This window comes from Oncorhynchus kisutch, linkage group LG17 (assembly GCF_002021735.2).
Source record: "Oncorhynchus kisutch isolate 150728-3 linkage group LG17, Okis_V2, whole genome shotgun sequence".
Taxonomy (NCBI): domain Eukaryota; kingdom Metazoa; phylum Chordata; class Actinopteri; order Salmoniformes; family Salmonidae; genus Oncorhynchus; species Oncorhynchus kisutch.
In genome coordinates this window covers 8,419,383-8,434,070 of record NC_034190.2, presented here as the reverse complement: position 1 = coordinate 8,434,070, position 14,688 = coordinate 8,419,383, and the positions used below count along the sequence as shown (strand labels likewise).

The following is a 14,688-nucleotide window of genomic DNA, read 5'->3' as shown; positions in this document are numbered from 1 at the left end:
AGAGAGAGAGAGAGAGAGCAAGACAGAGAGAGAGAGAGAGCAAGACAGAGAGAGAGAAAGCAAGACAGAGAGAGAGAGAAAGCAAGACAGAGAGAGAGAGAAAGCAAGACAGAGAGAGAGAGAAAGCAAGACAGAGAGAGAGAGAGAAAGCAAGACAGAGAGAGAGCGAAAGCAAGACAGAGAGAGAGCGAAAGCAAGACAGAGAGAGAGCGAAAGCAAGACAGAGAGAGAGAGAGCAAGCAAGACAGAGAGAGAGAGAGAGCAAGCAAGACAGAGAGAGAGAGAGAGCAAGACAGAGAGAGAGAGAGAGCAAGACAGAGAGAGAGAGAGCAAGAGAGAGAGAGAGAGAGAGCAAGACAGAGAGAGAGAGAGAGAGAAAGCAAGACAGAGAGAGAGAGAGAGCAAGACAGAGAGAGAGAGAGAGCAAGACAGAGAGAGAGAGAGAGCAAGACAGAGAGAGAGAGAGAGCAAGACAGAGAGAGAGAGAGAGAGAGAGCAAGACAGAGAGAGAGAGAAAGCAAGACAGAGAGAGAGAAAGCAAGACAGAGAGAGAGAAAGCAAGACAGAGAGAGAGAGAAAGCAAGACAGAGAGAGAGAGAAAGCAAGACAGAGAGAGAGAGAAAGCAAGACAGAGAGAGAGCGAAAGCAAGACAGAGAGAGAGAGAGAAAGCAAGACAGAGAGAGAGAGAGAGCAAGCAAGACAGAGAGAGAGAGAGCAAGACAGAGAGAGAGAGAGAGAGCAAGACAGAGAGAGAGAGAGAGAGCAAGACAGAGAGAGAGAGAGAGAGCAAGACAGAGAGAGAGAGAGAGAGCAAGACAGAGAGAGAGAGAAAGCAAGACAGAGAGAGAGAGAAAGCAAGACAGAGAGAGAGAGAAAGCAAGACAGAGAGAGAGAGAAAGCAAGACAGAGAGAGAGCGAAAGACAGAGAGAGAGAGAGCGAAAGACAGAGAGAGAGAGCAAGACAGAGACAGAGAGACGTAGAGAGCGAAACAGAGAGAGCAAGACAGAGAGACAGAGAGAGAGCGAGACAGAGAGAGAGCGCAAGACAGAGAGAGCGAAACAGAGAGACGGAGAGAGCGAGACAGAGAGAGAGAGAGAGAGAGAGAGAGAGAGAGAGAGAGAAAGAGAGTGAGACAGAGACAAAGAGAGAGCAAGACAGAGACAAAGAGAGAGCAAGACAGAGACAGAGAGCGACGGAGAGAGAGCGAGAGAGAGAGAGCGAGAGAGAGCCATTTGTACATTGTTAGAACACTGTATATATATATAATATGACATTTGTAATGTCTTTACTGTTTTGAAACTTCTGTATGTGTAATGTTTACTGTTAATTTTTGTTGTTTTTCACTTTATATATTCACTTTGTATGTTGTCTACCTCACTTGCTTTGGCAATGTTAACACATGTTTCCCATGCCAATAAAGCCCTTGAATTGAATTGAATTGAATTGAATTGAATTGAATTGAGAGAGAGAGAGAGAGAGAGAGAGAGAGAGAGAGAGAGAGAGAGAGAGAGAGAGAGAGAGAGAGAGAGAGAGAGAAAGAGAGTGAGACAGAGACAGAGACAAAGAGAGAGCAAGACAGAGACAAAGAGAGAGCAAGACAGAGACAGAGAGCGACGGAGAGAGAGCGAGAGAGAGAGAGAGAGAGAGAGCGAGAGAGCGAGAGAGACAGAGACAGAGACAGAGACAGAGACAGAGACAGAGAAAAAGTGAGTTTTGGTTCTATAACAAAGAATAAAGAGCAAAAACAGGATCAAATACAGGATCAAATACAGATCTTAGAATCAACTATTAAAGACCAGAACCCACTGGATTCTCCAATTACCTTGAAGGAGTTACAGGACAAAATAAAAACCCTCCAACCCAAAAAGGCCTGTGGTGTTGATGGTATCCTCAATGAAATGATCAAATATACAGACAACAAATTCCAATTGGCTATACTAAAACTCTTTAACATCATCCTTAGCTCTGGCATCTTCCCCAATATTTGGAACCAAGGACTGATCACAGCAATCCACAAAAGTGGAGACAAATTTGACCCCAATAACTACCGTGGAATATGTGTCAACAGTAACCTTGGGAAAATCCTCTGCATTATCATTAACAGCAGACTCGTACATTTCCTCAATGAAAACAATGTACTGAGCAAATGTCAAATTGGCTTTGTACCAAATTACCGTACAACAGTGTATTCAACCTGCACACCCTAATTGACAACCAAACAAACCAAAACAAAGAAAGTCTTCTCATGCTTTGTTGATTTCAAAAAGGTATTCGACTCAATGTGGCATGAGGGTCTGCTATACAAATTGATGGAAAGTGGTGTTGGGGGTAAAACACACAACATTATAAAATCTGTGTACACAAACAACAAGTGTGTGGTGAAAATGGGCATAAAACACACACATTTCATCACACAGGGTCATGGGGTGAGACAGAGATGCAGCTTAAGCCCCACCCTCTTCAACATATATATCAACGAATTGGCGCGGGCACTAGAAAAGTCTGCAGCACCCGGCCTCACCCTACTAGAATCTGAAGTCAAATGTCTACTGTTTGCTGATGATCTGGTGCTTCACCAACCAAGGAGGGCCTACAGCAGCACCTAGATCTTCTGCACAGATTCTGCCAGACCTGGGCCCTGACAGTAAATCTCAGTAAGACCAAAATAATGGTGTTCCAAAAAAGGTCCAGTCGCCAGGACCACAAATACAAATTCCATCTAGACACCATTGCCCTAGAGCACACAAAAAACTATACATACCTTGGCCTAAACATCAACGCCACAGGTAACTTCCACAAAGCTGTGAACGATCTGAGAGACAAGGCAAGAAGGGCATTCTATGCCATCAAAAGGAACATAAAATGCAAGATACCAATTAGGATCTGGCAAAAAATACTTGAATCAGTCATAGAGCCCATTGTCCTTTATGGTTGTGAGGTCTGGGGTCCGCTCACCAACCAAGATTTCACAAAATGGGACAAACACTATAATTGAAACTCTGCATGCAGAATTCTGCTAAAATATCCTCTGTGTACAACGTAGAACACCAAATAATGCATGCAGAGCAGAATTAGGCCGATACCCACTAATTATCAAAATCCAGAAAATAGCTGTTAAATTCTACAACTACCTAAAAGGAAGCGATTCCCAAACCTTCCATAACAAAGCCATTACCTACAGAGAGATGAACCTGGAAAAGAGTCCCCTAAGCAAGCTGGTCCTGGGGCTCTGTTCACCAACACAAACAGACCCCACAGAGCCCCAGGACAGCAACACAATTAGACCCAACCAGATCATGAGAAAACAAAAAGATAAATACTTAACACATTGGAAAGAATTAACAAAAAAACAGAGCAAACTAGAATGCTATTTGGCCCTACACAGAGAGTACACAGTGGCAGAATACCTGACCACTGTGGCTGACCCAAACTGAAGGAAAGCTTTAACTATGTACTCAGTGAGCATAGCCTTGATATTGAGAAAGGATGACGTAGGCAGACATGGCTCTCAAGAGAAGACAGGCTATGTGCACACTGCCCACAGAATGAGGTGGAAACTGAGCTGCACTTCCTAACCTCCTGCCCAATGTATGACCATATTAGAAAGACATATTTCCCTCAGATTACACAGATCCACAAAGAATTCGAAAACAAACCCAATTTTGATACACTCCCATATCTACTGGGTGAAATTCCACAGTGTTCCATCACAGCAGCAAAATTTGTGACCTGTTACCACAAGAAAAGGGCAACCAGTGAAGAACAAACACCATTGTTAATACAACCCATATTTATGCTTATTTATTTTCCCTTGTGTACTTTAACCATTTGTACATTGTTGCAACACTGTATATATATATAATATGACATTTGTAATGTCTTTATTGTTTTGAAACTTCTGTATGTGTAATGTTTATTTTTATTGTTTATTTCCCTTTTGTATATTATCTACCTCACTTGCTTTGGCAATGTTAACACATGTTTCCCATGCCAATAAAGCCCCTTGAGACAGACAGGTGAGAGAGAGAGACAGACAGATGAGAGAGAGACAGACAGACAGACAGACAGACAGACAGACAGACAGACAGACAGACAGACAGACAGACAGACAGACAGACAGACAGACAGACAGACAGACAGACAGACAGACACAGACAAAATACAAAGAGAGAACAGACACAGAGAGAGAAAAAGAGAGAGATACAGAGAGAACAGACACAGAGAGAGAAAAAGAGAGAGAGAGATAGACAGACAGAGACAGACAGAGCGCGATAGAGAATGGCTGAGCCAAGCAACACTACACTGTTCAGCTAAGCCTCGGCAGCAGAGCTGTAGGACAACTGCAGAGTCTAAGCTCCCATTGCTCCATAATCATCAGTTTAAACGTAGATAGTTTATCATGGATGATGACGATAGCTAACCCCTTAGGTTGCTGTTAGATCTAGACCTAAAATCTTAAACCTCACAGAGGTAGTATTGCATTAAATCCCAGGCAGCCATTTATGCTACACATGCCCAGGAAGAGTTGAGAGGAGGGAGAGAAGAGGTAGCCATTCATATTATATTAACAGTTTTATCATTGATATTATATTTGTTATCATGGAGTGGACTTTTACAGTCCCCACTTTAAATTGTTTAATTTGGGTCTTATGTTTCAGGTAGCCTTCCACAAGCTTCCCACAATAAATTGGGTGAATTTTGGCCCATTCCTCCTGACAGAGTTGGTGTAACCGAGTCAGGTTTGTAGGTCTCCTTGCTTGCACATGCTTTTTCAGATCTGCCCACAAATGTTCTATTGGATTGAGGTCAGGGCTTTGTGATGGCCACTCCAATACCTTGACTTTGTTGTCCTTAAGCCATTTTGCCACAACTTTGGAAGTATGCTTGGGGTCATTGTCCATTTGGAAGACCCATTTGCGACCAAGCTTTAACTTCCTGACTGATGTCTTGAGATGTTGCTTCAATATATCCACATAATTTTCCTACCTCATGTAGCCATCTATTTTGTGAAGTGCACCAGTCCCCCCTGCAGCAAAGCACCCCCACAACATGATGTTGCCACCCCCGTGCTTCACGGTTGGGATGGTGTTCTTCAGCTTGTAAGCCTCCCCCGTTTTCCTCCAAACATAACGATGGTCATTATGGCCAAACAGTTATATTTTTGTTTCATCAGACCAGAGGACATTTCTCCAAAAAGTACAATCTTTGTCCCCATGTACAGTTCTCAAACCGTAGTCTGGCTTTTATGTGGCGGTTTTGGAGCAGTGGCTTCTTCCTTGCTGAGCAGCCTTTCAGGTTATGTCGATATAGGACTCAATTTACTGTGGATATAGATACTTTTGTACCTGTTTCCTCCAGCATCTTCACAAGGCCCTTTGCTGTTGTTCTGGGATTGATTTGCACTTTTTGCACCAAAGTACGTTCATCTCTAGGAGACAAAACGTGTCTCCTTCCTGAGCGGTATGACGACTGCGTGGTCCCATGGTGTTTATACTTGCGCACGATTGTTTGTACAGATGAACGTGGCACCTTCAGGTGTTTGGAAATTTCTCCCAAGGATGTACCAGACTTGTGGAGGTCTACAATTGTTTTTCTGAGGTCTTGGCTGATTTCTTTTGATTTTCCCATGATGTCAAGCAAAGACGCACTGAGTCAATTAGCCATTCAGAAGCTTCTAAAGCCATGACATAATTTTCTGGAATTTTCCAAGCTGTTTAAAGTCACAGTCAACTTAGTGTATGTAAACTTCTGACCCACTGGAATTGTGATACAGTGAAATAATCTGTCTGTAAACAATTGTTAGGAAAATGACTTAAATAGATGTCCTAACCGACTTGACAAAACTATAGTTTGTTAACAAGAAATTTGTGGAGTGGTTTTATTTCCCTGCATCAGTAGAAGCAGGAAATGCATCACCTATGCCTGATTCATTCCAACAAGGCTGGTTTTGGATTTCTCCCTGACCAATATGGCTGCTATTTCCACCCCACTATGGAACTTTGAGGGATTATGACATAGCCCCTCGAGTAATTTAATAGGATCTCTATGGTTAGAAGTCTGGTAATCCTTCTCAACGGAAGACCAATCCTGACCACTATCACCAGGCCTATTAGTGTTAAATCTATTGCATAGAGAGGATGTGATTAATCACAAAATACACCATCGTTACTTTACCCAGCCCTGCCGAGGAGCCCAGCCCAGCCCAGCCGAGGAGCCTTGCTCAGCCCAGCCGAGGAGCCCAGCCCAGCCCTGACGAGAAGCCTAGCCCAGCCCAGCCGAGGAGCCCAGCCCAGCCCTGCCGAGAAGCCCAGCCCAGTCCTGCCGAGGAGCCCAGCCCAGACCAGCCGTGGAGCCCAGCCCAGTCCAACCGAGGAACCCAGCCCAGCCCAGTCCTGCCGAGGAGCCCAGCCCAGCCCTGCCGAGGAACCCAGCCCAGCCCAGTCCAGCCGAGGAGCTCAGCCCAGCCCTGCCGAGAAACCCAGCCCAGCCGAGGAGCCCAGCCCTGCCCTGCCGAGGAGCCCAGCCCAGTCCAGCCGATGAGCCCAGCCCAGTCCAGCCGAGGAGCCCAGCCCAGTCCAGCCGAGGAGCCCAGCCGAAGAGCCCAGCCGAGGAGCAGCCCAGCCGAGGAGCCCAGCCCAGCCCAGCCGAGGAGCCCAGCCGAGGAGCCCAGCCCAGCCCAGCCGAGGAGCCTTGCCCAGCCCAGCTGAGGAGCCCAGCCCAGCCCAGCCCTGCCGAGAAGCCCAGCCCAGTCCAGCCGAGGAGCCCAGCCGAAGAGCCCAGCCGAGGAGCAGCCCAGCCGAGGAGCCCAGCCGAGGAGCCCAGCCCAGCCGAGGAGCCCAGCCGAGGAGCCCAGCCCAGTCCAGCCGAGGAGCCCAGCCGAGGAGCCCAGCCCAGCCCTGCCGAGGAGCCCAGCCCAGCCCAGCTAGTTGCTGCCCTGAGAGGGGGTCAAATCTGACAGAAAATAACAGCAGCACACAACTAGCCCAGTCCAAGATCTGCGCTGGCTTACCAATATATGACCATAATATTTGGCAAGACAGCACAGACAGATCTGGGACCAGGCTAGCAAATAACCTTCATTGTTTTGCATTCTCTTGGATCTCTCCTGATAATCTTGTCACGGTGTGTGTCTACTATTTATTCAGACCAGGAGGTTCTACTCAAAGTACAGTAGGTACAGGTCAGAACTGTAGAGGACTGCCTTAGAGGAACACAAGGGCCCTTCAACAACTCTTAATACAGCGTGTGAGGCTCTACAGTTCAGAGAGCAGTGAGTTGACTTTATCAGACGCTCATTTGGAGCTCTCAGTGGACCTCGGAGACCTCGGATATATGTCCCAAATGGAACCCTATTCACTATATAGTACACTTCTTCTGACCAGGGCCCATAGACACATCCCAGGTCTACTGTTCAGCCTCTCTCTGCTCTAAGTCTCCTCCACTCTCAGCTGCTCAGCAGTTAGTTGAGCCATAATTACCATAATCAAATAATCCAGTCTTTAAACAGTGACTCACTGCTCTGCCCAGCTCTGCCCTGCTCAGCCCGTTAGATCCCCAGCCCTGCTCAGCCAAGTAGCTAACCAGCCCTGCTCAGCCAAGTAGCTAACCAGCCCTGCTCAGCCAAGTAGCTAACCAGCCCTGCTCAGCCAAGTAGCTAACCAGCCCTGCTCAGCCAAGTAGCTAACCAGCCGTGCTCAGCCCCGTAGCTCCCCAGCCCTGCTCAGCCCCACAGCTCCCCAGCCCTACTCAGCCAAGTAGCTAACCAGCCCTGCTCAGCCAAGTAGCTAACCAGCCGTGCTCAGCCCTGCTCAGCCCCACAGCTCCCCAGCCATGCTCAGCCCTGCAGGTCCCCAGCCCGGCTCAGCCCTGCAGGTCCCCAGCCCAGCACAGCCCTGCAGGTCCCCAGCCCGGCTCAGCCTGCAGGTCCCCAGCCCGGCTCAGCCCTGCAGGTCCCCAGCCCTACTCAGCCAAGTAGCTCCCCAGCCCTGCTCAGCCCCGTAGCTCTCCAGCCCTGCTCAGCCCTGCAGGTCCCCAGCCCGGCTCAGCCCTGCAGGTCCCCAGCCCTGCAGCTCCCCAGCCCTGCTCAGCCCTGCAGCTCCCCAGCCCTGCAGCTCCCCAGTCCTGCTCAGCCCTGCAGCTCCCCAGCCCTGCTCAGCCCTGCAGCTGCCCAGCCCTGCTCAACCCTGCAGCTCCCCAGCCCTGCTCAGCCCTGCAGCTCCCCAGCCCTGCTCAGCCCTGCAGCTCCCCAGCCCTGCTCAGCCCTGCAGCTCCCCAGCCCTGCTCAGCCCTGCAGCTCCCCAGCCCTGCTCCGCCCTGCAGCTCCCCAGCCCTGCAGCTCCCCAGCCCTGCAGCTCCCCAGCCCTGCTCAGCCCAGCAGCTCCCAGGCCTGCTCAGCCCCGCATCTCCCCAGCCCTGCTCAGCCCCGCAGCTCCCCAGCCCTGCTCAGCCCTGCAGCTCCCCAGCCCTGCTCAGCCCTGCAGCTCCCCAGCCCTGCTCAGCCCTGCAGCACCCCAGCCCTGCTGTTCCCCAGCCCTGCTCAGCCCTGCAGCTCCCCAGCCCTGCTCAGCCCTGCAGCTCCCCAGCCCTGCTCAGCCCTGCAGCTCCCCAGCCCTGCTCAGCCCTGCAGCTCCCCAGCCCTGCTCAGCCCTGCAGCTCCCCAGCCCTGCTCCGCCCTGCAGCTCCCCAGCCCTGCAGCTCCCAGCCCTGCTCAGCCCTGCAGCTCCCCAACCCTGCTGCTCCCCAGCCCTGCTGCTCCCCAGCCCTGCTCAGTCCTGCAGCTCCCCAGCCCTGCTCAGCCCTGCAGCTCCCCAGTCCTGCTCAGCCCTGCAGAGGGAATAGGGTGAAACTAGCCAAGTACAGTGGCAAGAAAAAGTATATGAACCCTTTGGAAATACCTGGATTTCTGCATAAAGTGATCATCAAATTTGATCTGTTCTTCATCTAAGTCACAACAATAGACAAACACAGTCTGTGTCACGCCTTGGTCTTAGTATTTTGTGTTTCTTTAATTATTTGTTCAGGCCAGGGTGTGACATGGGTTTGTGTGTTGTGTTTCGTATTGGGGTTTGTAGTATTTGGGATCGCGGCTGATTAGGGGTGTTGTATAGGCTTGGCCGCCTGAGGCGGTTCTCAATCAGTAGTCAGGTGCTTCTCGTTGCCTCTGATTGGGAACCGTATTTAGGTAGCCTGAGTTCGCTTTGTATTTCGTGGGTGATTGTTCCTGTCTCTGTGTTGTGTCACCAGATAGGCTGTATTAGGTTTCACGTTCCGTTTGTTGTTTTCGTATTTATTTAGTTATTTCATGTATCGCCGTTTTCTTTATTAAAAATCATGATTAACCACCACGCTGCATTTCGGTCCGACTCTCTCTCAACAAACGAAGAACGCCGTTACAGTCTGCTTAAACTAATAACATACAAATTATGGTATTTTTCTTGTCTATATTGAATACATAATTTAAACATTCACAGCGTAGGTTGGAAAAAGTTTGTGAACCCCTAAGATAATGACTTCTCCAAAAGATAATTGGAGTCAGGAGTCAGCTAACCTGGAGTCCAATGTTGAGATGTTGGTTGGAGCAGCCCTATAAAAAGCACTCACAACATTTGAGTTTGCTATTCACAGGAAGCATTTCCTGATGTCAACCATGCCTCGAACAAAAGAGATCTCAGAGGACCTAAGGTTAAGAATGGTTGACTTGCATAAAGCTGGAAAGGGTTACAAAAGTATCTCTAAAAGCCTTGATGTTCATCCATCCATGGTAAGACATATTGTCTATAAATGGAGAAAGTTCAGCACTGTTGCTACTCTCCCTAGGAGGCCGTCCTGCAAAGATGACCTCCATTGAGCATTCTGCGCTGTTGCAGTTAAGAAGAATCCTAGAGTGTCAGCTAAAGACTTACAGAAATCTCCAGTACATGCTAACATCTCTGTTGAAGAGTCTACGATATGTAAAACACTAAACAAGAATGGTGTTCATGGGAGGACACCACGGAAAAAGCCACTGTTGTCCAAAAACAACATTGCTACATGCATGAAGTTTGCAAAAGTGCACCTGGACGTTCCACAGGGCTACTGACAAAATATTCTGTGGACAGATGAAACTACACTTGAGTTGCTTGGAAGGAACACCCAACACTATGTGTGGAGAAAAAAAGGCACAGCACACCAACATCAACCTCATCCCAACTGTAAAGTATGGTGGAGGGAGCATCATGGTTTGGGGCTGCTTTGCTGCCTCAGGGTCTGGACAGCTTGCTATCATCGACAGAAAAATGAATTCCCAAGTTTATCAAGACATTTTACAGGAGAATATAAGGCTATCTGTCCACAAATTGAAGCTCAACAGAAGTTGGGTGATGCAACAGGAAAACGACCCAAAACACAGTCGTAAATCAACAACAGAATGGCTTTAACAGAAGAAAATACACCTTCTAGAGTGGCCCAGTCAGTCCTGACCTCAACCCGATTGAGATGCTGTGGCATGACCTCAAGAGACCAGTTCACAACAGACATCCCAAGAATATTGTGGAACTGAAACAGTTTTGTAAAGAGGAACGGTCCAAAATTCCTCCTGACCGTTGTGCAGGTCTGATCCGCAACTATAGAAAACATTTGTGGTTGAGTTTATTGCTGCCAAAGTAGAGTCAACCAGTTATTAAATCCAAGGGTTCACATACTTTTCCCACCCTGCACTGTGAATGTTTACACAGTGTGTTCAATAAAGACATGAAAACGTATTGTTTGTGTGATATTAGTTTAAGCAGTCTGTGTTTGTCTATTGTTGTGACCAAGATGAAGATCAGATCAATTTTATGACCAATTTAAGCAGAAATCCAGGTATTTCCAAAGGGTTCACATGCTTTTTCTTGGCACTATAGAACGTTAGGTCAGTCTCCTCTTGAAAGAACCATGTACTTCAGTTAGTCATAATATGCGTATTACCTATATGTTTAAAACTACACAATGTAAGCTCAATTCTAAAGCACAACAGGATTTGTCAGTTGGCTAATGGCCCCGCTGGCACCTACATGAGAATTGTCGTCTTGAATTTATATCCCCACGCCTGCAGCCCGACTGGATACCACAGTCTTGTATTAATTACACTGGCTTAGGCAAGCAGAGAGAGGAGGGTGGCCAGCTGAACTGAATCATGCTGAAGCCTGTGTGGGGGCTGTGCTTTGGCAAAGTAGGTGGGGTTATATCCTGCCTGGTTGGCCATGTCCGGGGGTATTGTCGGACAGGGCCACAGTGTCCCCGACCCCCACTGTCTCAGCCACCAGTATCTATGCTGAAATAGTCTACAATATGTGCCGGGGGGCTAGGGTCAGTCTGTTATATCTGGTGTAATTCTCCTGTCTTATCTGGTGTCCTGTGTGAATTTAATTCTCTTTCACTCCATCTCTCCTTCCCCTCCCAAAGGACGTGAGCCCTAGGACCATGCCACAGGACAACCTGGCCTGATGAATCCTGGCTGTCCCCGGGCCACCTAGTTATGCTGCTACTCCAGTTTCAACTGCTCTGCCTGGGGCAATGGAGCCCTGACCTGTTCACAGGACGGGCTAGCTTGTCCCAGATCTGCTGTTTTCATCTCGCTCTCGCTCGCTCAATCTCTTAATGCTCAGCTATAATGCAAAGCCAACTGTGATATTTACTCCTTTTTTTATTTAACCTTTATTTAACTAGACAAGTCAGTTAAGACCAAATTATTATTTACAATGTCGGCCTAGGAAGAGTGGGTTAACTGCCTAGTTCAGGGGCAGAAGGACAGATTTTTACCTTGTCAGCTCGGGGATTCAATCCCGGCATCTATGGATGTTTGAACATCTTGAAGAACAATCTGGCCTTAATGGCCATATAGTATTATAATCTCCACCCGGCACAGCCAGAAGAGGACTGCCCTTGGTTCCTGCTATTCTAGGGAGTTTTTCCTAGCCACCGTGCTTCTACATCTGCATTGTTTGCTGTTTGGGGTTTTAGGCTGGGTTTCTGTGTAGCACTTTGTGACATCAGCTGATGTAACAAGGGCTTTATAAATACATTTGAGTGAATTGGATTGTATCATGTTGTAGGCTATAACATTAGGCCTTCGTGTTGTTATATTGGGCGGCAGGTAGCCTAGCAGTTAAGAGCCAGTAACCGAAAGGTCGCTAATTCTAATCCCAAAGCCTGCAAGGTGTAAAAATCTGCCTTTCTGCTCTTGAGCAAGGCAGTCAACCTCCAACTAAAACTGTTCCACGGGCGCCGATGACGTGGACATAGATTAAGGCAGCTCCCCGCACCTCTCTGATTCAGGAGGGTTGGGTTAAATGGGGAAGACGCCTTTCGGTTGAATGCATTCAATTGTGCACAGAGATAGAGAGAGAGACACAGAGATAGAGAGAGAGACACAGAGAGACACAGAGAGAGAGAGAGACACACAGAGAGAGAGAGACAGAGAGAGAGAGAGAGAGAGACAGAGAGAGACACAAAGAGACACAGAGAGAGAGACAGAGAGAGAGAGAGAGAGAGAGAGAGAGAGAGAGAGAGAGACAGAGAGACAGAGACAGAGAGAGAGAGACAGACAGAGACAGAGACAGAGACAGAAGAGAGACAGAGAGAGAGACAGAGAGAGAGAGACAGAGAGAGAGAGACAGAGAGAGAGAGACAGAGAGAGAGAGACAGAGAGAGAGAGAGACAGAGACAGAGACAGAGACAGAGACAGAGACAGAGACAGAGAGACAGAGAGAGAGAGAGAGAGACAGAGAGACAGAGACAGAGAGAGAGAGACAGAGAGAGAGAGACAGAGAGAGAGACAGAGAGAGAGAGACAGAGGGAACTTACAAGAAAGAGATGATGAGAGAGAATAGGCCTGTACATCAGAGGTATCTACTAGTCTTTGAATTTCTCCCTTTGGTCACTAAATCCTCCACTACTTTCTTGAGGAACTGAATATTGACTGGTTTTCATCAAGCTGTCCTCTCAAGAGGAAGCTTCTCACTGTAACCAGTGCCTGTAATCTGGTTTAATCAACCTACCAGGGTGTTTACAAACACTACAGAAACACGATCATCCACATGTATTGATCCCATTTTTACTAATACTGTAGAACGTTGTTCTGAAGCTGTATCCATACCCATTGGATGCAGTGATCACAATACAGTGTCTATATCCAGGAAAGCCAAAGTTCCAAAAGCTGGGTATACAATAGTGCTGTGACTGCTATGTGGATGATATTACACATATTTGATACACATATTTAATAAGGAACATCCAGATTCTTTACTTGAAATTGCTTATTCCATTTACTAATAAGCACCCAATAATAAAATGACTGTACAAAATGTTAAATCCCCTTAGATTGATGAAGAATTGAAAAATTGTATGGTGGAGAGGAATGAGGCAACAGGAATGGTAAATAAGTCTGGCTGCACAACCGATTGGCAAACGTATTGCAAATTGAGAAGTCATGTGACTAAACTGAATAAAAAGAAGAAGAAACTACACTATGAAACAATTATAAATTATATGAATTATAGTAAAAAACTTTGGAGCATCTTGAATGAATTTTTGGGCAAAATCATTCATTGAATCAGGTGGCTCGTTCATCACAAAACCCACTGATATTGTCAAGTACTTTAATGATTTTTTTAATTTGGCAAGATGATCAAACTTAGGCATGACATGTCAGCAACAAACACTGACACTACACATCCAAATACACTAATCGGTCAACAGTAACTTACTCATTCAACGGTTTTTCTTTTTTTGAACTATTTTCTATAATAGTAGTGAAATAGTGAAGACATCAAAACTATACATAGAGCCATGACTACATGAAACTCTATTCCACATCAAGTAACTCAAACAAGCAGTAAAGTTGTAAAAAAAAAAAACCTGATACATCTTATGGAACAGTGGGGACTGTGAAGCAACATAAACACACACACACACACACAGGCACACAATAACATACAAGTGCTCAGCACGTGGGAACTTCTTCAAGACTGTTGGAAAGAAATTCCAGGTGAAGCTGGTTGAGAGAATGCCAAGAGTGTGCAAAGCTGTCATCAAGAAAAAGGATGGCTACTTTGAAGAATCTAAAATCTAAAATCTATTTTGATTTGTTTAATAATGTTTTGGTTACTACATGATTACATTTGTGTTATTTCATAGTTTTGATGTCTTCACTATTATTCTACAATGTAGAAAATAGTAAAAAATAAAGAAAAACTCTTGAATGAGTAGGTGTGTCCAAACTTTTGACTGGTACTGGTCTGATTCACGCCTGTCTCAGTGGACGAATCCATTGGAGAGGCCGCAGGGATGGCACACCAGTAGTACATTCACCGATAATTCCCATAATTTCTAATCTACAATGTTTGTTTGGTTACAGTCTTTCACCGTTCTCATTGTCATAGTGGACATGTTGTTTACGGACCGCACAACCTAAGCTACACTTGTGAGGAAAACGTTTTTTGGTTCATATCATTCCACTTAGGAGTTCTCAATTTATTCATTGTCGATTGTCTGTAGCTCTCCTGTCAATGTTGAGTATGGAAATGCACCTGATTATACATAGAAGTAGGCCTATAGGCCACCTGGCCTGATTATACATAGAAGTAGGCCTATAGGCCACCTGGCCTGATTATACATAGAAGTAGGCCTATAGGCCACCTGGCCTGATTATACATAGAAGTAGGCCTAT

General features: G+C 46.6%; 2 protein-coding genes across 5 annotated transcripts in view; one reads left to right on the top strand and one right to left on the bottom strand.

Moving 5' to 3' along the window:
* Positions 1 to 14,688, bottom strand: part of LOC109908414 (protein 4.1) — an 87,544-nt gene that overhangs the window by 59,641 nt on the left and 13,215 nt on the right. The gene's annotated exons all lie outside the window — the stretch shown is intronic.
* LOC116354483 (vegetative cell wall protein gp1-like) lies at positions 6,048 to 8,845 on the top strand. Its single transcript, XM_031794951.1, has 4 exons — positions 6,048 to 6,057; positions 6,181 to 6,529; positions 6,582 to 6,946; positions 7,857 to 8,845. The coding sequence occupies exons 1-4, from the start codon at positions 6,048 to 6,050 to the stop codon at positions 8,843 to 8,845; spliced, it is 1,713 nt and encodes a 570-aa protein (XP_031650811.1).